The following is a 22,987-nucleotide window of genomic DNA, read 5'->3' as shown; positions in this document are numbered from 1 at the left end:
TAATAGACATTTCAATGTCGTCGGCTAAGTGTCCCTTCGCTGACGGCGTTAGGAAAGTCGTGGGCACTACTTTTCACCGCAAGTTTTGGTTAAAGAGTTTCACGTTAAAAGTAAAGAAAAATTCACAGTAAACGGAAGTTATTGTCCCCACCTTCGATGCATGGGCGGAACTATGTGGAGACCAGGCCGGGCAGCTGCCCGGCCTGGTCTCCACAAATATAACTAAATCTACCACTGATTACAGTGGTTTACTGTTAGCTCTAGTGGTGAAGGCCATATGCTTCCAACCCACAGGCACAAGTTCAAATCTTGCTGCCTCCTCCCTTTGGTTATTTTTCATTTTGAATTGGTTTTCTTTTTAATTTTCATATTGGTTACAATTGTTAAAAAAATATTGTCTTTCTTAGGTAATCTTGTTTTGCTCGGGTACACTCTCGTTTAAGTAATATTTTCTACTTCAAGTGTCATTGAATAGTTATAACACGACGACTTTAGATTAATGAATAATAAAATTATGTGACTTCTTTGTTCATATTTTAGTACTCAATTGGATTATCCAATGTTACGTTAATTTGTAAATTTAAGTCAAAATATTACTTCTGTTGTTTTGTTTAGATTGTTAAGATAAATGTTGAAATCATGATATGAAAGGATGTTCTTAAAAGAGTTATTTTGTGTTGTATCTTGTAAGGTCATACGTATTATATGTAGAAGTTTACTTTATAGAGACTTTGGGCTTGCCCTCTCTAGTATTAAATCTTGGTTCCGCCCCTGCTTCGATGGTGATATTTTCTTTGGTTTGGGCACGGTAATTCGGAAAATTTTATATTCGATGGTGTTATGGTTTGCTGGCGTTAGCGCCTAAAAAGCCCTAATGTAGCAAAAGAAATTTCTTTCCTTTTGTCTTTGGTTTTCTGTCACAACTTTGCTCCACCACTATGTTGTTCAGATCCACCACGACCTACCTAAATCAACAATGAAACGTTTTTACACCGTTTATATGTAGTGAACCAACCTTAAATTTTTGACACTTCCATTTTTTTGCGTTCCCTTCATTAATGAAGAAAATCATTTGTTTTTCTACTGGCATTACTGTTTTCACTTCTTTAATAAAAAGACAAAACGTAATTTCAACGCTAGTGTTACTTACATTATTTCCTTTATTTCATTTACCAAAGTGAGGCCTACGTTTTAATTGCTCTCACATCACCCACAGAGACTTTAGTTTTGACATTAAAACATTGTTGACTTCACGGAAAACCAACCCAATTTTGACGCCCTTGTTATTGGAACCACATCATTAGCAAAGACCAAAGTTACGACGTTGATGTCATTGGCTTTACTTCGATATCAAAGACTATATACGTTACTGTCTTTCACTTCATGAACGATGACCAAACTTATTAAGCAAATATTTATCTTGACTCCATTGATGAATACCGATTTTGATGCTGATGTTCTTGTCTTAACTTCTACCTTTATAAGGAACACCAAAGGTTAGTGATCTTGAACTTTGTGGATGTTAATGTCATTGTGTTGACCTCATTAACAAAGATCAAATGTAATTTAAATGTGAGAACTTTGCCTTATGGAACTGTTTCTTTTTGGGTTATTTCCCAAATGACCCCCAACTTTGTGACGAGCTTCCTGCCTGACCACCTATTTTAGCAAATATTCCCGCATGGCTCCCTTTTTCCGTTATCTTTAACTGTCCGTTACTCTCTCTCCTCCATTTTCTCTCTCTGCCAAGTCACCTATCACGGCCACATCATCATCTTCTCCGGCCGGCGACCTTCCAATATTAAAAAAAAAAAAATTATTTTTATTTTTATTTTTATTTTCTTTCTCTAGAAAAAAGAAATTTTTTTTCCTCACCCTCTCTCTAAAACTCCGTCGAAGGGGTTTCCCTTTGCCGGAGCTAGGTCTGTTCGTGAACAGACCTAGATCTGCTCATGAACAGACCTTGAAGGTCTGTTCGTGAACAGTTCAGGGTTGTTCTGTTCACGAACAGACCTTGATCTAGGTCTGTTCAACGAACAGACCTAGCTCCGGCGAATGGGTTTCCCTTCGCCGGAGTTTTAGAGAGAGAGAGGGTGAGGAAAAAAAATGGGTTATTTCCCAAATGGCCCCTAACTTTGTGACCAGCTTCCTGCCTGGCCCCCTACTTTAGCAAATATTCTCGTATGGCCTCCTTTTCTGTTATCTTTAACTGTTCGTTACTCTCTCTCCTCCATCTCATTTTCTCTCTCTGCCAAGCCACCTATCACGCCACATCATCATCTTCTACGGCAGGGGTCGCCGGGCGGCCAAATTTCCGGCGAAGGGAAACCCCTTTGCCGGAGCTAGGTCTGTTCGTTGAATAGACCTTGCAAGGTCTGTCAACGAACAGACCTAGATTGCTCACGAACAGACCTTCAAGGTCGCCGTGAGGAAAAAAAAATATATTTTGGCCGGCTGGCGACTACTGCCGGAAAAGATGATGTTGTGGCTGTGATAGGTGACTTAGTAGAGAGAGAGAAAATGAGATGGAGGAGAGAGAGTAACGGACAGTTAAAGATAACGGAAAAAGGGAGCCATACAGGAATATTTGCTAAAGTAGGGGGTCAGGCAGGAAGCTGGTCACAAAGTTGGGGGCCATTTGGAAAATAACCCAAAAAAAAATTCTAGAGAGAGGGGAGAGAGAAAATAAATAAATAAATAAAAATTAATATTTGAAGGTCGCCGGCCGGAAATTTGGCCGGCCGGCGACCACTGCCGAAGAAGATGATGATGTGGCCGTGGTAGGTGACTTGGCAGAGAGTGAAAATGCAATGGAGGAGAGAGAGTAGCGGACAGTTAAAGATAACGGAAAAAAGAGGTCATACGGGAATATTTGCTAAAGTAGGGGGGCCAGGCAGGAAGTTGGTCACAAAGTTGGGGTTCATTTGGGAAATAACCCTTTCTTTTTAAAACAATATAAAAAGTTTCCGGTCAAATCTTGAAAATTGAAAGGAATAAAAGTAATATTTTATTAATTAGTTATTAGATATATGGACCCCACCCGTTAGGGTTCGGCTATCCACCCTAGCAATGGCAAGGCGAGAAATTTTTGTGTGCGGGTACACTTTTTCGTTATAAGTAATGAAAGAATTTCAGGGTATATGATCAGCCAAATAAAAAAGTAAAGGGTTATTTCCCTAATAGCCACTAACTTTGTGACAAACTTCCTGCCTAGCCCCTAACTTTATCAAATATTCTCATATGGCCGTTTTTTTCAGTTACTGTTAGCACACCGTTAACTAATCATCACCTTCTCTCCTCCATCTCATCTTCTTTCTCTGTCACATCATCTTCTCGCCAGCTCATCGTCTTTACCGATGAGGGTCGCCGACCGGCGACCTTCAAACTTTTTTTTTCTCTCATCTCTCTCTCTACATTTTTTTTTCTCCTTTGTCTCTCTAATCAGATCTAGAGAGGGAGGAGGTTTGTTCTTTCTTGAACAGACCACCCCTCTCTCTCTCTCTCTCTAGAGATTTATATAACTTGATCATGTCAAGTTGCGGTTCATAAAAGATCCTTGATTTATAACTTGCTTTGTCTTGGATTTCTTATCAATCTGTTTTAGTACGAATAATCTATAGATTTTATGAATAATTCGACAGTTACCTTCTTCCAACATTACAAAAATTGAAGTTATTGTTGACGGCGTAAAAGCGTTGGTAGTTTAAAAAAATCGTCGGCAGAAGTAATTCTCGACGGTGAGAAAAACGTCGTCTATACGGCGTCGGCAACATTATTAGCGATGAAGTTCCCGACGACAATAACTAGTCGAAAGAGATTTTGCCGACGGTGTTTGAAAACCCCACACCGTCGGCAATAGCTAAGTAATTTTCCTCATGTGTCTACAGCCGACGTAATAAAGAGTGGTGTCAATTTTTGTTGATTGTGCCGACGAAATAAAACCGTCGGCAATAGTTTACTCATTTAAAAAAAAAACATACTCCCTCCGTCTCAAATTAAGAGACCCAGACCTAAAATCCTTCAAAATTTTCACGTATTTTTTCTTCCACTTATACCCTCATTTAATGTTCAGATTTGTGTGATTCCTTTTTTAGACTAAATCTAAAATGAATTTCTTTACCGAAAATAGGTGGAGGAAAATTGGGTTTCAATTTAATGGTCAAATTATTTTGGGTAACAATATAAATTGTCCTAATATTAGATGGTATTTTTCTTTTAAATTGGATGGTATTTTTCCTTCCAAGTTAGAATGTTACCAATAATCAAGCAAATACAACTTAAATTGTTAAAACATGAAATTTTTTTGGAGGTAAATTTAGATCCAACTTAAATTTAAAATTTTTTGGAGGTAAAATTTGGTTGAAACTTAAATTTTGTTTTTTAGAGTAAAATTAGATTTAATCAATCAAAAAGTATGCCGCCAAAACTTGATTTAGACAAAGAATACAAAAATTTGAGCTCTATATTCGTAGTAAAAAAAAATAAGTAAGTATTCTTAGTTAAGTAATTTTGATTTAGTTACCTTTTTGGTTGTTGGCCAATATATATTTGAGCACAAACGTGTAATATAGAGATAAAGGGTAATGTTGGAAATTTAATGAATTTTATATGATAAAAAGGGAAATGAGTCTCTTATTTTGAGACAAACCAAAAGGGAAACTGGGTCTCTTAATTTGAGACGGAGGGAGTATTTCCAACCCACTACTGCAGCAGTTGATCCATAAACTGCAGCAACCTAATCAACATAAATTTCATAACAAGTTTCTAACATATCAATTAACTTATATAAAGCTATAAAATTCAATTCACACGTTCGGGAACAATGTAAAACTATCAAATTCATCTAAAAGCATGCCCAAACCAACATTCTAGAACTACAAAATAAATATCAAAATGAACGTAGTGAAGATGGACAACCCCATTAAGTGAACAAGCAGCATGATGTTCTTTACTTCTGTCCTCAAAGTGCATCTCGAGCAGCGATTTGGCAAGTTATGGCATCTGCAAGTGATGATATCCCTAGTTCCAGAGCAAATATCTTAAGTGCTAAAAGAGATAATAGATCCAAGTATATTAGTAGATAAAAGTAGTAGATAAAAGTAACAGCAGAGAGGAAACACTTACAGATTTGACATCTACTAGCATTCTGTCTTCAACTTATAGATGTAATTGGTTTACTTCGATGAGAAACCACATGAAATACGGCACTTAAAGAAATACAGAGAGCCTAAAGGATTAGATAAAAGAAAAGCTGTCGGGGGTTTTCAATAACCACCGACGGTGCCATATAAACCGTCGGTAGTAGATTTTCGCGGAATTATTCCCTCCACGATGCGGATTATTTCAATAACCACCGACCGTACTAGACTATCATACTCAAATTGAAACTTAATGTTGGGTTACTAGGTTTGATAACCCTAAATTATATTAGGGTTAAGAAGCTCATTGGTTGGACGTATAGGCACGGGTATACATTAGTGCAGTAAGTTTAGTTAACATTATCTTTTGAATTCATTATTTTCTTCTCAGATCAAGTTATATAAATCTCTAATCTCCCGGTTAACCTTATGTTTAATGGGACTCAAAATGACTTTTATTCTCTTGAAATAAATCAATCTATATCCTAATTTGTATAAATAAAATCATGTCATTTTGTTTATTTTACCTCGATGGGCCAACAACATGCTTAGGGTTCAATTTTGTTATTTTTAAATTATACCATGATATCTGCCGATGAAAACCAGGGTTAAAACATCCTATATACTTTCTTAAAACGATATTAAAAGTTTTTTAATACCTTAGAAAGACGAGCAAAATGCAGGGCCAAGGTACATGTGATTGTCATGTTGAAATAATTCTTCCATTTATAAATGTCAAAGTTATATGTTTTTTTTTTTGTTGAACGTCAAAGTTATATGTTGAAAATATAAATGCAACTTTCATTAAAAATTATATATTCTGAGACAACACTTTCAAAAGAAAAAAATTACAGTAGTACCAATATGTTCTAAAGAAAAGACTAAATAAGATACATAATGATATTTGCCGACAAAAACTTACAAAAGGGTACAACAAAATCACAAGTCCATTATCAAATGTTGACTCTCATTTTTGTAGGAATATTACCCTAACTCTCCAAAGGGATTGTCCTTGGTCAGTTATCTTTATGTTATGGGTTGTTCGAAATTATAGCTTGTTTTAAATGATAAATGTCTTCGCACGGCTTACCTGCACTACAAAAACACGGCTTATTGGCGACGGCCAGTGCCGACGGCATATAAAAATACCGACGGCCATAAGTCTATAGCCGACGGATAGACCAAAACACCGTCGGCATCGCTGACCATTGCCGACGGTTGTCTAATAAAACCGTCGCACATAACACCACGGTGGCCTCCATTCAATTCCTTTCACCGACGGCACGGCCGACAACCTAACAAACCGTCGGTGGTAGGACTTTGGCCACGGTGTTACTTGGAACCGCCGGTAAATAAATGGCGCGAATTTTCGCGATGGTGGGAAAAAAATTCTGGAAATTCATTTGCCGACGGAAAAGAGTTTTCTCACCGTCGGCGGTGGGAAAAAATTCTGGAAATTCCGCGAAACCCTTTGGCCGACGGAATTTTTAAAGGCCGCCGGCCCATACCCATTTTATGCCCTAGCCTGTTAACCTCCCTTCCTTTTTCCTTCTCTACTCACGAATCTCTCTTTTCCCCTTTTATGCCCTAGCTAACCAGTACTGGTGATTCTTCATTAAACACAAGGTATGAAGCCTTAATTTATGAACTCCATTACCATCATCGAAATTCTCTGAAATTGTTTCTCTTTCTCAGTACTCCATTAGAAGAAGACGACGACGAAGAAGGGTCAGCGTCATCTCTGCTGCTGTTTCTCTCCATTAGAAGAACTCGAAACCCAGGTTCTCCCCTGTCTCTCTCTCTCATCTTTCATACCATTTCTACTATAGCAGTAAACATTTTCTAACCATTAGAAGGTATTTAAAGATACAGCTAGGGTTCCTCCATTCTAATTCAGCACTTGTATTTATCAATTATCTTAGTTTTCTGGCTCAATCTGGCTAGGGTTCCTCCATTAAGTATTCAAGTTCATCCATTAATCGGTTTGTAGTATTTTTTGAATCAAACTAAACCGTCCAATAAAGTAAATTGTTTTTGTATATGAAGAAGTATCAATTCCAAGCACAACAGACCCTTCTTGGGTATTTAATTTGTATATGAAGAAGTATCAATTCCAAGCACAACAGACCCTTCTTGGGTATTTAATGTTCTTGTTCAAACTATAATTCATTAATCCTAACACTATACTATCTCTACCCAAAACCTAAAACAGATTGACCCCCTTCCATTGATAATAGTCATTTATAAGACTACAGTTGAACTACGATTTTGATGTTGACTCATATTCGAGGCATTTTTCAACACAAGACATGTTTCAAGTCAAATACTTTAGGTAATTAGGGTTTCTTATTTGAGACTTTTGTTGTTCTTAAAGGTTTTTCCTTTTTCAAGTTTGGCTAATTTATTTATGGTTGTGGGTTTTTGTTGGCAGTGGTATTGGGCAATCAAAAACTGCATTTGTCACTTTTAAAAATCCAAAGGCACTCGAAATTGTGTTGTTATAATCGGTAACTTTTGCTCTTATATGTATTCAGTAGTTGAGATGTTGTCTTGTATTTGAGTAAGATATTTGCATTGTTAGTTTTCTCATTGAATGTGTCCATTGTGAATGTGGATCTGAAAATTACGATTTTGATGTTGTCTTGTATTTGAGTAAGATATCCCAAGTCTCTTATGTGTCCATTGTGAATGTGGATCTGAAAATTCTTTTTCTTGGCAGTCCTCTTTTGTCGAACTCTTCCATAAACTAATATTAGTTTTATATAGATATATTGACTCCCTCGTGTACCCGTACTCGTAACCTGTCTATTTTATGTATTTTATGGTGATGGGTGTACATCATGGATGAACAACGAGATGACCCATGAGAGTGCACTAATTTGTTATCCAAGCAGTTAACTAGCAGTGCACTCCATGTAAATAGATGCTAACAAAATCATAGACGGGACCAGAGTTATTGGATTCTTATATCTCTTAGGTTCAAAATTTAGATTTCTTAGAACAATATAGCAGAGATGATTTTGTTGTGGCTTTCATTGTCCTCTTAGAACCAGAAATAAGTGTGAAGGATCCTTTCTTTTACAAGGAAAGATGTCAGATTTGTATCTTTTTTTTTTCAGTTACCTAGCTACTAGTAAAAACAGAAATACATCTACCAAGGCATATAACTTCATGATTCTTTATGATATTCATGTTATTTATCAATAACATAAATGAAGAACCTTACTTCTTTTGCTTGAGTTTGAATAATGGCATATTCTTTATCCTTTAAATTCCATGTTAAATGTATTTCATTTAATGATTTTCTTATATGATTTTCTTATATGTTTGTCTTGTTTATGCAGATTTTGAAGAAACATGTCTGAACCGCCAAGAAAGAGGGGAAGGGGGGCGAACAAGAACGCGTGGTTGGATGACCTTAAAGAAGGGGAAAAACTTCATATTGAGTTAGATGAAGAAAACAGGCCGGTTGGACCTAACCAACCAAAATTGGCGCAATACATCGGAATATTGGCAAGGGATGGTACCAGATTCCCAATAACAAGACCAGATTGGAGCTCAATTGACGAAGAAAATAAAAAGAAAGCCATTAGTGACATTAAGGTAATACATTTGGCATCAATATAGGTTATCTCTTTTCTATTTATGTTGTCTTATCTGCTTACTCTACTTATTTGTTTTTCAAGGAATACATTGATGTTCCAGATGACTTAGATGGTTACTTAAGTAAAGAATTAAACAGTAAGTGGAAAGACCACAAATGTGCTACGAAGAGAAAATATTATACGGATGTTGAAGACAAAAGTGAGTGTGGAAAAGCGGTCCCTCCGGGAATTGTTCCTTCTCAGTGGTTCAATATGCTTGAACTCTGGGAAAATGATGATGATGTTAAGGTAAAGATTTCTTTTCGTCATATTACATTTTCTTCAAAGCTTTATTATGTATTTGCAACTAAGTTTTTTTTAAAAAAAATAGAACCTAGCAGCACGAAATGCAAGAAATAGGGCTGCTCTGAAGCTTTGTCACACTCTTGGGTCTAGATCTCTCGCACAAGTCTCTCATGAGGTACAACTCGCATAAGTTTCTTGAAATACTATATGATTAACTCTTTCTAATGTTATTAACTCCTGAACTATTGTGTGTGTGTGTGTCGGGAAATACTATGTGCTTGTCTGCTCATGGACTTTGTTTTTATCATATTTCTGTTATTGTTTATCATAGTTAACTCCTTAACTATTGTGGTGCTTGTGTTGAATTTTACAGTTTCGACATCAAAATAACAGAAACCCTACTCGAGTGGATCTATTTCAAAAATGTTATACAAGTAAAGACGAAGGAGTAGTAGTAAACCCCATTGCTGCTGAACTACTAGTAATAGTTTTACATCTCATAATGTTTTATTATTCATAATGATTATGTAGATAAAATTATAGACACTGATCAAGTTTATTCTATTTTACAGAAAAAGATGGAGAACAAGAGGGATAATGCAATGCAGAGTACTGACGGAGAAGTAGACGACTCGCCAGGTCCTAACGACATCTTTGCGCAGGTCATGGGACGAGAACGAGGTGTCGAATTCGGCTCATGCCACATGTGAAGCCAAAAGACCTATTTCCTCGGAAATCTTCTATAACTAATAAGAAAATAGATCAAGAGATTTCGAACATGAAGCAGGAGAATGTGGAGTTACGAGAGGAACTTTCTTCTTTGAAAGCACAAATGAAAGAACTTATGAATATGATGCGATCACAGGGTGCTGGTTCTTCATCACATGGTGCTGGTTCTTCATCACAGGGTGCTGGTTCTTCGTCACATGGAGTTGGTTCTTCATCACAGGTATATCTAACTTATTTTTCTCAAATAAGTATTGAAATGTCGTCGACTTAACATATTTTGATGATTTATTTGTATTTGAGTTTTAACAGGGGCAGTAGGTTGTTAGCAGGGAATACATCGTCGACCTTCACAAGCGCCTTCATGGATGGTATGCTATTACTTAATCTTCACATTTTCTTAACTATGTTTTCAAGGATAGTTGGATCCTGTAGTCTCTAACATTGTATGAAAATTAGTTTTTCATTTATGATAATCGAACTAGAAGTCACTGATCCAACTACTTGTATTTTTTAGAGTATGCTAATAAAAATATTTAGCTATATACAACCAACTTACCTACACTGAATTTACGTCGATCTTTTGTTAAGGTTCGATAATAATAACTTGAATTTGTCTTAATGTTTCTTTCGTATATCATTTCTTGAACTCCAATGCTCCTTGTAAGTAGTTAAATTCTATAAGCAATTGATCATGAATATGTCATTTGAGTTTTGTGCTACAAATGTGATAGATATGAATCAGCTATCCTCTTTCCTTTCCAGAACTAATTACTCCTAGTCTAGCAAGACTTTGAATCAAATTCAATGTTAAGCCATTCAATACTAAGATATGTGTTGTTTCTTTTTCATTGTAAGTTCACGATGTAAGTTCAGCAACTATGATTAGTAGTTACTTTAGTATAGGTTACATGTTTTGGCTGAGGTAAACTTGCGATGCAAGTTAGGACTACTACAGATAGAGTTTAGGTTGTTTAGGTTTCCTGAGCACAGTTGCTGAAGTTAATCCCATTAGTGCTAATTTTATTCATGTTATTCATGCCTTCTAGTTGTTAACCTAGCTATAGTTCTAGTATAATATTAGTCTTCATGCTGCTCATTAAGTCTTTAGGTGGAATCGTGGAATGTTGAACCATGAGAGAATTGAGAAGTTTTGAGTCTCATTAGTTCCATGTGATACCACAATGTCTTGCTTATTAGTTAATCTATATCCATTTCGGCTACGGAACTGTTATAATCTTACTGTTCCTCCTGAAAGATTGATTCAAATTCATGATTACGTCTGAGAGTACTAATTGCTATAGTTGTTTTTTTATTTTGATATAATTGCTATAGTTGTTGTTTGGTGAACTTTGAATCAAATTCAATGTTAAGCCATTCGATACTAAGATATGTTTTGTTTCTTTTTCATTGTAGGGATTGAAATCGATGACGAAAAGTATGAATTTTGAAGAAAGGAGTTTTGTTATATATATGAATGCTTTGTGAATGATTTTGATGTTGGATGGTTGAAGAAAGGAGTTTTATTATATATATGAATGCTTTTGGTTATTTTGTTATGAATTTCTTTCGAATTTATGTTTATCAGGTAATTGTTCATTATGTCTGAGAGTACTGTTATAATCTTACTGTTCCTCCTGAAAGATTGATTCAAATTCATGATTACGTCTGAGAGTACTAATTGCTATAGTTGTTTTTTTATTTTGATATAATTGCTATAGTTGTTGTTTGGTGAACTTTGAATCAAATTCAATGTTAAGCTATTCGATACTAAGGTATGTTTTGTTTCTTTTTCATTGTAGGGATTGAAATCGATGACGAAAAGTATGAATTTTGAAGAAAGGAGTTTTGTTATATATATGAATACTTTGTGAATGATTTTGATGTTGGATGGTTGAAGAAAGGAGTTTTATTATATATATGAATGCTTTTGGTTATTTTGTTATGAATTTCTTTCGAATTTATGTTTATCAGGTAATTGTTCATTATGTTGCTGCAGTTTAAGGATCACATACTGCAGCAATGGGTGACAAAAATCGATTTTTAAAAACAGTTAAGAAAATTATTGCTGACGGTATATATTCCGTCGACGAAAATTAATAGCGACGGCTAAAAGGCGTCGGCAGAATAAGGGCACCTATAAAGGGCGCGAAAAAAATTTGGCGCCAAAATCGATTGCCGACAGTGATTTTAAAAGGAAACACCGTCGGCAATAAAAATTAGTTACGAGTCCCTACGACTACTGCCGACGGCAGGGAGAAGTTATGATCCCGTCGGTAATATAGGGACCGACAGCCTTTGAACCGTCGGCAGTGTCGACGGTATTTCCTATGTTACCGACGGTTTTTCACCGTCGGCAATAGCCTTCATTTTTGTAGTGCTGAGTACATTTATAACTCTAATAATGAGAACGTCTGCACACACCATTTTTTTTTTGTAAACAACATTGTCCAAAAAGCAGGAAGCAAAATACGTTATGTTATGGGTATTTTGAATTTGTGATGCAAAACTTATTTTGCTACAAAAAATTGCATTTGTACATGTACATTTGTTGAAGCGAGTGACACAACGTGCAACATATATAAAACAGGAAACTGTAGTTTGTGTGAAATAAACAAATTAAAATATTATAAAATTGTCATGGAAAATTTTCATTTCACGATATTAAAAGAGAATCTGTAATCATTTATGTAGAAGAAATGAGAAAAAGAGTACCTTTTTCTCCGGTACAAAATCAGTTATGCTACATAAAATCTAAGTTGGTGAAAAGAAAATTAGTCAACTTATCATACTGACTTATTTCTAAATCTAATGATCGATGAAAATTAGTGACTGGTAGATATTCTCATTTCTTTTAGCGCTGTACGTGGTTGTGCGTGCCTCTCTCATCCATTTATTCTTCTATTTCTACATCCCGAATTTATAATCCAACCGTACATGATTCTCTAACTTGATCCCCGAATTCCGTATCTCACCCCTAAGACCATTAAAATATTTGGATCTATTCGGGATTTAAGCCGTGTTATAGTTGTTTTCTAACAGCTGCCACTATGGACAATATTTAACACATGTGAAATACTCGTACAACATATGGGGTACATAGAAAGTTAGCTGACTTAAATATGATTGACAAAACTCTCTCTTTGCTCAACTGTGCTCTGGGTAACGATCTCATTTCTTGTTTGACCTAATTATATACTGTATTTTCTGCCGACACAGACTCCGATATCCGACGGCTCTTTTATTTGTCAATCAAAAACCCAGGTGGACAACTAGACTAAGAAAGTGGTGGTCATAGTTACGAAGGATTATCTTACACCTCTAATACACCCTTTATTCTTGTTGGTTTTGTAAATCTTAATCGTGTTTCAATTGATCCTGGATCCGAAACAGCTTGAGTTGAATTGGGTTTAACTCTTGGTCAGCTTTATTATTCCATTACGAGTGAAGTAGTAAACTCGGTTTTTCGGCTGGTTGGTATCCCACTGTCGGTACCAGCGATCATACTAGTGGTGGTGGTGGTTTCGGCATCACAGTGAGAAAATATGATTTAGCAGCTGATAATAGTGTCAGATGCAATTCTTTTAGATGCTAACGGAGCGATTCTAGACCGCAAAGCCACGGGGAAGACGTTTTTTAGGCTATTCGTGGTGGTGGTGGAGGCGGCATTTGGGTGCAATTTATGCATGGAAAATAAAGTTATTACCCGCCCCAGAAAAGGTGACGTTTTTTCGGGTGATGAAAAACCTGACAGTGGATGAAGTTACAAAGTTGTTACATAGAGCATCTCCAATGGGACACTCTAACAAACACTCTGAAAGTCTAATTGTCAAGTGTCAAATAAAGAGTTTTTTTTTAAGTGTCAACATAGAGACACTCTAAATTTTTTTTGTCTCCAATGGAGATCTATAAAATCTCTCTACTTAATACACATGCCACTCTTAAATTGAATAGGAAAAAAAAATAGTTGAAAAGAAAAGGTTTTTATTGATTTAAATTTTAAAGTGACACTTAGAGAGTCTCAAAGAGACACTCTAGCTAGTTTTAGAGTTTCTCTCTCTAGACGCTCTATAATAAATGTGTCCACCTCATAATAGAGTATCTAACAAAGTGTCCCATTGGAGATGCTCTAAGTGGCAATTTGTTTTTGATGAATTAAAAGACGATTTTAATTACTTTTATCTTTCATAGGTGGTGTGTATGGAAAACAAGTGTTATTAATAATGTGAGGGTTTCATTTGGGACCAAAAATCGTTGCCAAAAGCACATACGATCTACTGTTTGTTGAATTAGGGTTAGTTGAAGATGATTATCTGGAAATGAGTTGGGGTGACTCTTTTGCTTATTTAACTGGATTAGAAAGAGTTTCAAAAGAGACGCACACGTTTATTGCTCTGAATGGATTTGGAGGCCAAATGAGTAAATTTAGTAGTGATTTTACACTGTTTTCTCATCGTATTGGTTGATGGGTCATGAAAATGTCTCATCTAAATCGTTTAATTTAGGAGAATTAGTTTATTTTGAGTCTTTATTATAGTAAAATGATTGGTTTGCTTGATTAGGTGTCTTTTGTCAAGCGAAAAACGAATAAAAACGGATGAAAGGTACACAAAGGAAATTTTGGTCATTTGGAGTCAAGGGCATTCTAGTGAATTGATAACTTGAGCATATGGGTGAAAAGTAGATCCAAGACGAACCCGTAAGCGAAAACGGAAGTTAAATCGGAATTCGCATGAGCAAATTAGCTAAAATCAAAGTTGTGGTCAACATTCGAGACACGTGATGCAAACCAGACGAGGGCGCAACTTAGTTTCGCTACATCTGGCTGCACCATAGCTCTGAGAATTTCCCAGCCAATCCCCTAGCCGCCAGATTTGAAAAGGCAATTATTTAAGATATTCTAAAACTACAAATCTGCCCCCATTTGGTCTCCACTCATTATTTAGCCCACAAGTTTAATTTCATGATTCAAAAGCAATTCAAATATCTCCATTTTACCCATCTCTACTTTATCTTTTATAAAGATTATTTAGTAATGGACCCCCATTCTCCGATTTTTTCGTAAACACCAGATCGTTTCGATTATCAATAAATATCATTCTTATATCGATCAAATACTCAAGGACAGAATTTGAAGTTACATATTCAACTCCCGAAAAGAAATTTATCGCGTCAAAGAAAGGCTTCAAAATTTTACACAACATGTTAGCATGTTACCAATCATACTCGGATAAAACAAACGGGGGAGATCGATCAGACAAAAAAGAATCTATCACATTTTAAAGGGCAAGGCACTTTTCAACATAAGGTAAGTCCAATTTCATCGATGTTTTACAACTAACTGTAATTTTTTCGGAACAAAACCCTTAGCTTCACAATGAGTTCGAAATTGCACATTCCGAATTTCAGAGGCGATGATATATTCCAATGTCCCTTTCAAACGTGTAAGCATCTCCTTAAATTGAGGAACCTTGAAACCATCTTGAACCACAAGATTCAAAATATGACAGCAACATCTGACATGGAAACATTCGCCTCTCAAAGGCAAATGAGGCATCAACTGGATTAATCGGGAAATGGAAATAGTGTTTGCATTTGCATTGTCCATATAAAGTGAAAAAACCTTCCCCCAAATCATCCAGTCATTAGTGAGTTTATCATATAACACATTAGCAATGTTTTCACCAGTATGAGACTTGTCCAAAAGTACATAAGAGATGATTATCTTTTGAATGCACCAAGTCTCATCCCTATAATGAGCAGTTAAAGACATAGCTCGATTTCTGGGTCGATGACCAGATATCGGAAGTAAGAGCAATTCGACCGGGTGCATTGAGAAGAAAATTTCTCAGAGCATCCTTTTCTTCTTTGAGACATTTAAGGATATCACTTCTAGCAGTTCTTCTAGAAAATGATTTAAACCAGGATGAAATGAATCAGTAATGTAATGCTCAAAAATGGATCCTCCACAAATTGCAGATGCAACTCGCGGAGAACAATAAGTTTGATAGTATTTTTCTCGGCCATTGTCTCACTAAATTAGAAAGAGGTAACTTTCCAAGCCTCTAATTTTGAGATAGCTTTGATTGAGACAAATTTATTTCAACTTCGCAGCACAAAGTCTAGTGTGCCGCTTACAATGTGTTGCTTGGAAGATTTATAATCCTTCGTAACACCACAAAAATGCATTTGGCCATCAGAATTTTTTTGTTTTCGTTCTGAGGATCGAAAACCTCAACAAAGGTAAAGTTATCCCAAACCTCAGATTTTTTTCTGTCTTAGCGGACGATTTAGGAGTTGGCAATTCCACTTCAACTGCTGCAGAACCAGCAGGAGTAGAAACACCATATCAAGAGTTACTTCAGTGGCAGCAGAAGTTGATTCTTCTTATGCACCACTTGTTGTGATCTCCCTCAAATCTACCTAAATTAGAACCACATCCAACATAGAAATGGTTAAAGTAAGTGCAAAGCTTCTTTTCTTGTACTTAATTCTAAATGATAAAAAAGACAATAAAAGACCCAAACAAGTTTAGAAATTACTAATACCTATTAACCAACTAAACATAAATATTTAAATCCAAGTAAAAAGTGGGTGATGGAAAAAACAGAAGCCCGTTGAAGAGACAAAATCTAAAGAGATAAGAAGCGTTTTAGAGAGATAAAAAGACTTTCAAAGTAATGTGACATAATTTTTTTAGAAGGTGAGGTGGGAAAGAGTGTTCTCAAAATGTGATGGCAGTATGTGATTTTGATACCAAATTCTTATTTGTGGTATCTGGATGGAAAGACGTAACCTAAATATATACCAACAAAGGAAATCCATTATCATGGAAATAGAATATATATGGTCGGAAGATACTCTACCTAACATGACACTCTGATTTCCCCGTGAATTTCTATCTAATTTGTAAGTTCAATTAATAATTTCTCTTCTAACCTTTGGATTATTCGTTTGGTTCCCCATTTCAATTTTTATTTGCATTCTTTGAATGAAACGATTTGTAATTAATAGAAAGAATAACATATATCAAGAGGTCTTTCTCAAAATTGGATACACTTGGAAACATTAATTTTCACACTGACCGAAACGCTTCTATGAAATGTTTCCACTTTTGACCTGACTGAAATTTTCACCGAAACCGAAATTTCATTCATAAATTGTGGGTTATTAATTTTAAATGTTAGATAAATGTTGTTGGTAAAGTTAAAAAAATTGATATAAAAAGATAAGTATAAGAGATGAAGATTCGTTGACAGAACATCGGCTGTGGTAATATTAGAACAAAAAGATATGATGAAACTGTTTTCATACTTTTTTTTTTGTTGAACTAACATTGCATTAATGAATAAAAACGTTATTACAGTAAGTATCAACTAAAATACAAGGAATATTCTTTCATTTTTTTGTTTTTATTGCGCTTCCTTGCCCATCTAGCTAATTTGTCTGAGTTCGAGTTTAATTCTCTTCTCGTGTATTGGAATTGTACCGCTTCGAAGTCTTTTCTGCTTTCTCGGATTTTCCTGATGTGAATCAAGGATTGTCAGTGAATAGTATGGTGTTTGTTGCAAAGATGTTTGATTAGATTGAAATTGTCACTTTCTATGATTATTGATTTGTAATTTTTTGCTTTCGCCCATTCCAATCTGAAAAGGATAGCCATGGCTTCACATTCTTCGCTGTTTCTGGCTCTTGTAGATTTGACTTGCGCTTGTATGAATTTTGCATCAACATCATGAGCTATCATACTAATTCCCACATTGGATGTTATATTTAAAAATGAAGCATCAACATTGATCTTAATAAATTCATTAGCCGGAGGTTGCCATTTATCTAGAGATTTTTGTTTGTTTCTCGCAGATTTTTTGTTTATTTTCGGGAAGTTTTCTATCATTTTGATGATTTTAGGACGATCATTGATTTCATGTTGAAAGCAGTGATTGCAACGCATTTTCCATTAAATCCAAAGGATAGTAGTAAAGTGTATATTCTCTTTGGTATAACAAAGATCAGGATTCTTTTCCCAGGAGAAGATCCATTCCTCAATGGAAGAGATGTTCTCAATGATGACATTATAGTATAACCAAATGTTTTTCGCTATTGCACAGTGTAAGAGAGCATGCTCAATAGATTCGTTAGCTGTACAGTTAGGGCAATACATATTGTTGTCAATATATTTGCCTATTCTTTCTCTGACCGGGAGAGCTTTATTGCAAATTTTCCAGATGAATATTTTGATTCGAGGAACATCAGGGAGAGACCATATGAACTTTCAGTTCCGAGAGTTAAGATTCTGGGTAACATTATTGGTGCTTAAGTGCTGGTACATAGATGCAACCGTAAATTTTCCCGATTTTATAAGCTTCCATTTGAGGTGGTCTTTGCCTTCGGTATTCACTGGGATGGCTTTGATGACGTTTTGAGTATTGGTATCAAAGTTGGCATTGAGAATATCATTATCCCAATTGTTGTTCGTGATCAGCTATGCAACTTTGGTCAGATTAGAGTTATTGTTGTTTACCAAAGTTCTATCCATCTCAGGGATCCAATTATCTTCCCATATATTAATATCATTTCCTGATTGCACTTCCCATAGGGAGAGATCTTCAATAATGTTGTAGTGCTTCCTTATATTTCCCCAAATCCAAGAGTGATGAGCTTTAGTTGGACCAGGGGTGTCGGAGTTGGGAAAGTACTTATCTTTGATGAGTTTAGCCCATATAGCTTCTGGATTAGTCTGGAGTCTCCAGGCCATTTTAGTGAGTAAAGCAGTGTTGTCAAGTTCTGGAAGATGGATACCTAAACCCCCCATGGTCTTCGGTAAACACATATAAGACCAGGCTTTGGTGCATATACCCTTGACTTACCCCCACCAGAAGTTATGTTGAGCGGACTTGATGCTTTTGCTGATTCCTTTGGGAATTGCTAAGCATTGCGTTTGATATCGGGGTACGGCTGCAGCTATGGTCGAGATTACCACAGTGCGACCAACTTGAGATAAATAACAATGATTTTATTGATTCAGTTTATTCTTGATTTGGTCTAGGATGTCCTTAAAAATCTTAGTCTTCTGAGCTCCTATGAAAAGCTGAGAGCCGACTAGGTATTTTTGAAAGAGACAATAGTATTCCCGATTAGATATGGATGAGGGGGTAATACTATATTCCCCTTTCCCCGATTAATTCTTGGATAAGGACACGAGACCCTTACCAACAAATCTCTCCTATTAGTCAATCTACGAGGCACACCACGTGGTATGTAATAGGTGAAAATTTGACTGGTAGGCAAACTCTTACTCTTTTTTCCCAAAATTACCCCCACGAACTCCTAATCGTGCCCCTCTTACCAACCGTACACTATCCTCTATTTTTGACCTAGAGTTCCGTATTTCACCCCAGAACCACAGATTTAACCATTCGGGAATTTGTCGGGATTTAAGCGGTGCTAAAAATATACTGTACTTGTTTTCTGACAGCCGCCAATGTAAACAATATCTACACGTGTGAGATGCTCATAGGATATCTGGGGTCCTTAGAAGTTGATGAAATCCAAGTTAGGTTAACAGTATAAATATGATTGACAATAATCATAACTAGCATTCTCGTACTAGAAGAAAACACCCCATGGAAAACAAAATTTGTATCTTCCTATCTTTTTCAATATTTCTCTCTTTACTAAACTGTGCCCTGGGGGGTAATGATCTCCTTTCTTGCTTGACCTCTAATGGAGTCCTTAATTATACTGTATTTTCTGCCGACTCAAACTCCGATTTCCACCGATTCTTTCATTTGTCAATCCAAAACCCACTATTTCAAAATTCAACGATTTTGAAACCGTCAGCGATTATATTACCACGAAGCAAAGAAGAATTGTCTAATACCATTAGATGTATTCGAAAAGGATCATGGACTATTAGATTAAGAAGTGGTGGTCATAGTTATGAAGGATTATCTTACACTTCTGATACACCCTTTATTCTTGTTGATTTAATGAACCTTAATCGAGTTTCAATTGATCTTGAATCCGAAACAGCTTGGGTTGAATCGGGTTCAACTCTTGGTGAGCTTTATTATTCGATTACCGAGTCAACTACTAAACTCGGTTTTACGGCTGGTTGGTGTCCAACCGTTGGTGTTGGGGGTCATATTAGTGGCGGTGGTTTTGGTATGATGTCGAGAAAATATGGTCTAGCAGCTGATAACGTTGTCAATGCAATTCTTATAGACGCTAACGGTGCGATTCTAGACCGCCAAGCCATGGGGGAAGATGTTTTTTGGGCTATTCGTGGTGGTGGAGGTGGTGTCTGGGGTGCAATTTATGCATGGAAAATAAAATTATTACCTGTCCCCGAAAAGGTGACGGTCTTTCGTGTGACAAAAAATGTGGCAATAGATGAAGCTACAAGTTTGCTACATAAGTGGCAATTTGTTGCAGAAGAATTAGAAGAAGATTTTACTTTATCCGTCCTCGGTGGTGCGGATGAGAAACAAGTGTGGTTGACAATGTTAGGGTTTCACTTGGGACCAAAAACCGTTGCTAAAAGCACAATCGACTTACTGTTTCCTGAATTGGGGTTGGTTGAAGAAGATTATCTAGAAATGAGTTGGGGGGAGTCCTTTGCTTACTTAGCAGGATTAGAAACAGTTTCTCAACTAAATAATAGGTTCTTGAAATTTGATGAGAGAGCTTTTAAAACAAAAGTTGATTTAACCAAAGAACCATTGCCATCAAAAGCGTTTTATGGTTTATTGGAAAGATTATCAAAAGAGCCAAACGGGTTTATTGCTTTGAATGGATTTGGAGGCCAAATGAGTAAAATTAGTAGCGATTTTACGCCGTTTCCTCATCGAAGTGGTACAAGATTAATGGTCGAATATATAGTTGCCTGGAATCAAAGCGAACAAAAAAAGAAAACCGAATTTTTGGATTGGTTAGAAAAAGTATATGAATTTATGAAACCATATGTTTCAAAGAATCCAAGACCTGGGTACGTTAATCATATGGATCTTGATCTTGGAGGGATAGATTGGGAGAACAAAACTGTTGCTAATAATGCCATTGAGATTAGTAGGAGTTGGGGAGAGAGTTATTTTTTATCAAATTATGAACGTTTAGTTAAGGCTAAAACTTTGATTGATCCAAAGAATGTGTTTAATCATCCACAAAGTATTCCTCCAATGCCAAATTTTGATTATTTCGAGAAAACTTTGGGGAGTGATGGTGGTGAATTATAATACTATTTAATTACCTAGGCAGGCACCTAGCTATATGGACTTCTGTTTTCATAATGTGTTTTTTAATCATTTGTATGAGATATATAATCTCCATTTTATTTGCTTAATTGTAAGTTTAATGCTTGATTATTATTATTATGTAAATTTTCTATAACTCTTTTAGGGAGTTCAATTATTTTTGTAAAACTTCTTCCATAGCTTTGTGTGATCGACTTGATGTGAATATATTATATTTTACTTGGGTCTTTTCTCTTTCTAACTCTTTTTTGCCCAAGGAATTCAAATAAAATAAAAATTATTTACGAGTTCAAATGGAACCATGCATGACCCAATAAGTTGTCAATACTTCACATTATTTCTAATTTTGCCATTTATCAAGTTAGAAACCACGTAACAAAGACGTCTCTACCCATTTAGTCTTTGATATATGATACAACATGGTGAATAGTTAACCAAAATTGGACTATATATTATATGCCTTGACCATCTTTAAGATAGTTATACAAATACATTTACAAATGTTTTGAGATCACATATATTAGATTTGCCCAGTTATTTAATTTCATCTGATGAAGAGGAAAAGTTTTATGAGAAAAAAATCCGATATTTGGTTGGCGGTGGCGTTAAGGTTCACCGGGGTCAGTGACCTTAAGAAGTCCTAATTTTGCTAAATATTTTCCTCTGCCTTTGTCTATCTGGTTTTCAGCCAAAACTTTGTCGAACCACCAAGTCGATCACATCCAGAACAGCGTACATGAATCGACAATAAAATGATTTTTACGCCTTTTACTTTTTAAGAGAACAAAGCTTAAATTTTGACGCTTACGTTTTTTCCTTTTACTTCATTAATGAAGAAAAATCGTATGTTTTTCCGATGTGTTATTGTTTTCACTTCTTTAATAATGAAGACCTAGCGTAAGTTTTGACGCTGTCACTAACCGTATTTTCCTTTATCTCATTTGCGAAAGTTAGTTATTGCCTTATGTAACTTTCTTTTTAAACAAGTTCTTATGGAACAATGTCTTCTTAAAACAATGTTTAATGTATATGTAAATCTTGGAAGAGAATTAAAGTAATATTTTATTAATAATTAAATCTATATAATAAAATATTTTGGTTTTTTATCAATCTCCACTAGTCATTCAGATTTGAATTTAAGTAAGAACACTAGACGTTCGAAGCTTTTGACCTTTTATGCCTTGATTATAATTTTGCTGTAAGTTAAAGTTATTATAGTACGCCATTAACAAAAAATCCTAATTGATCGCTTTGGAACAAAATTTAAATAATATTTTGAGTTAGGAACACTAACTCATGGTCAGTTGGTGTTTGCCTTCGTAAATTAATGGAAGACAAACTATCGCTGTCATTAATCGCTTTCATTGTCATTTTTTTAGTATTTATTTTATAGATATACTTTTCTTCTTTTTATTGTAATTTTAATTTATTTATTTTTAAAATTTATTTGTTCTCTTGTCTAATATTTTCTTTTATTGAAATTTGACTTTAATGGCCTAGAGTGGGTTGGCTCCCAATTTCTAGTCAACAGGCTGATTTGACCACAATAAGTGTCCAGGTTGGATTTTGGCCCCAAGCCCCAAAAAGAGCTCAAATTTTTTCAAAAATATCCTCGTGGATCTAAATGAAATTAATCCCAAAAAAATGTTAAATTATTAATATCCGCATCGTTTCTCCTTCTCTCGTCCACTTCATCTCATCTCTCCTCCACTTCATCTCACTCTCTCTCCACATCACCCTTCTTCTTTGGCTGAACGTTGTCGGTAGAGAGACGTCGTTGAGAGCCTAACACAGAATAAATCCTTTTAATTTAATTTAGTTTATTAAAATGTTAATTTCATTACTATTTTGTTTTTTTGTTTTTCTTCCTTCTTTTTAATATTTTCTTTCTATTGTTCTTTTTCTTATTTTGTGCTTATTATTGTTTTATAGAAAAATTAAAATACGTTATAGAAATAGTAATACAGACCGTATTAAACTT

At 35.5% G+C, this 22,987-nt stretch overlaps 1 protein-coding gene, 1 long non-coding RNA gene and 2 pseudogenes across 3 annotated transcripts; all 4 read left to right on the top strand.

Annotated features, from left to right (window-relative positions):
- The first annotated feature begins 6,645 nt into the window (after positions 1 to 6,645).
- LOC147539608 (uncharacterized) lies at positions 6,646 to 7,995 on the top strand. Its single transcript, XR_015226161.1, has 3 exons — positions 6,646 to 6,764; positions 6,834 to 6,919; positions 7,570 to 7,995. It is a non-coding gene; the product is annotated as an uncharacterized LOC147539608 (long non-coding RNA).
- A 438-nt stretch (positions 7,996 to 8,433) lies between these two features.
- On the top strand, positions 8,434 to 11,699 carry LOC147539607 (uncharacterized). Its single transcript, XM_086641662.1, has 8 exons — positions 8,434 to 8,741; positions 8,825 to 9,031; positions 9,114 to 9,203; positions 9,402 to 9,509; positions 9,601 to 9,977; positions 10,067 to 10,125; positions 11,171 to 11,274; positions 11,601 to 11,699. Exons 1-5 carry the CDS (start codon positions 8,496 to 8,498, stop codon positions 9,736 to 9,738), a joined length of 789 nt encoding a protein of 262 aa, XP_086497788.1. The 5' UTR covers positions 8,434 to 8,495; the 3' UTR covers positions 9,739 to 9,977; positions 10,067 to 10,125; positions 11,171 to 11,274; positions 11,601 to 11,699.
- Positions 11,700 to 12,876: 1,177 nt separating this feature from the next.
- On the top strand, positions 12,877 to 14,220 carry LOC147539606 (reticuline oxidase pseudogene; annotated as a pseudogene).
- Positions 14,221 to 19,357: 5,137 nt separating this feature from the next.
- On the top strand, positions 19,358 to 21,174 carry LOC147539605 (reticuline oxidase pseudogene; annotated as a pseudogene). Its single transcript, XR_015224829.1, has one exon. The product of XR_015224829.1 is annotated as a reticuline oxidase pseudogene (transcript).
- Positions 21,175 to 22,987: the final 1,813 nt, after the last annotated feature.

This window comes from Eschscholzia californica, unplaced genomic scaffold, assembly GCF_041429995.1.
Source record: "Eschscholzia californica isolate CP2 unplaced genomic scaffold, dmEscCali1.0.p SCAF_5, whole genome shotgun sequence".
NCBI classification, from domain to species: Eukaryota; Viridiplantae; Streptophyta; class Magnoliopsida; order Ranunculales; family Papaveraceae; genus Eschscholzia; species Eschscholzia californica.
Note: the sequence above shows the minus strand (reverse complement) of the source record. Positions and strands in the feature narration are given on the sequence as shown.

What these genes read in the sequence shown, in the direction of transcription:
- LOC147539607 (XM_086641662.1), top strand. Translation starts at nt 8,496, where the DNA reads ATGTCTGAACCGCCAAGAAAGAGGGGAAGGGGGGCGAACAAGAACGCG. An exon ending in AAAATGATGATGATGTTAAG is followed by an intron (nt 9,032 to 9,113) that starts GTAAAGATTTCT and finishes TAAAAAAAATAG; the next exon opens with AACCTAGCAGCACGAAATGC. An exon ending in CCATTGCTGCTGAACTACTA is followed by an intron (nt 9,510 to 9,600) that starts GTAATAGTTTTA and finishes TCTATTTTACAG; the next exon opens with AAAAAGATGGAGAACAAGAG.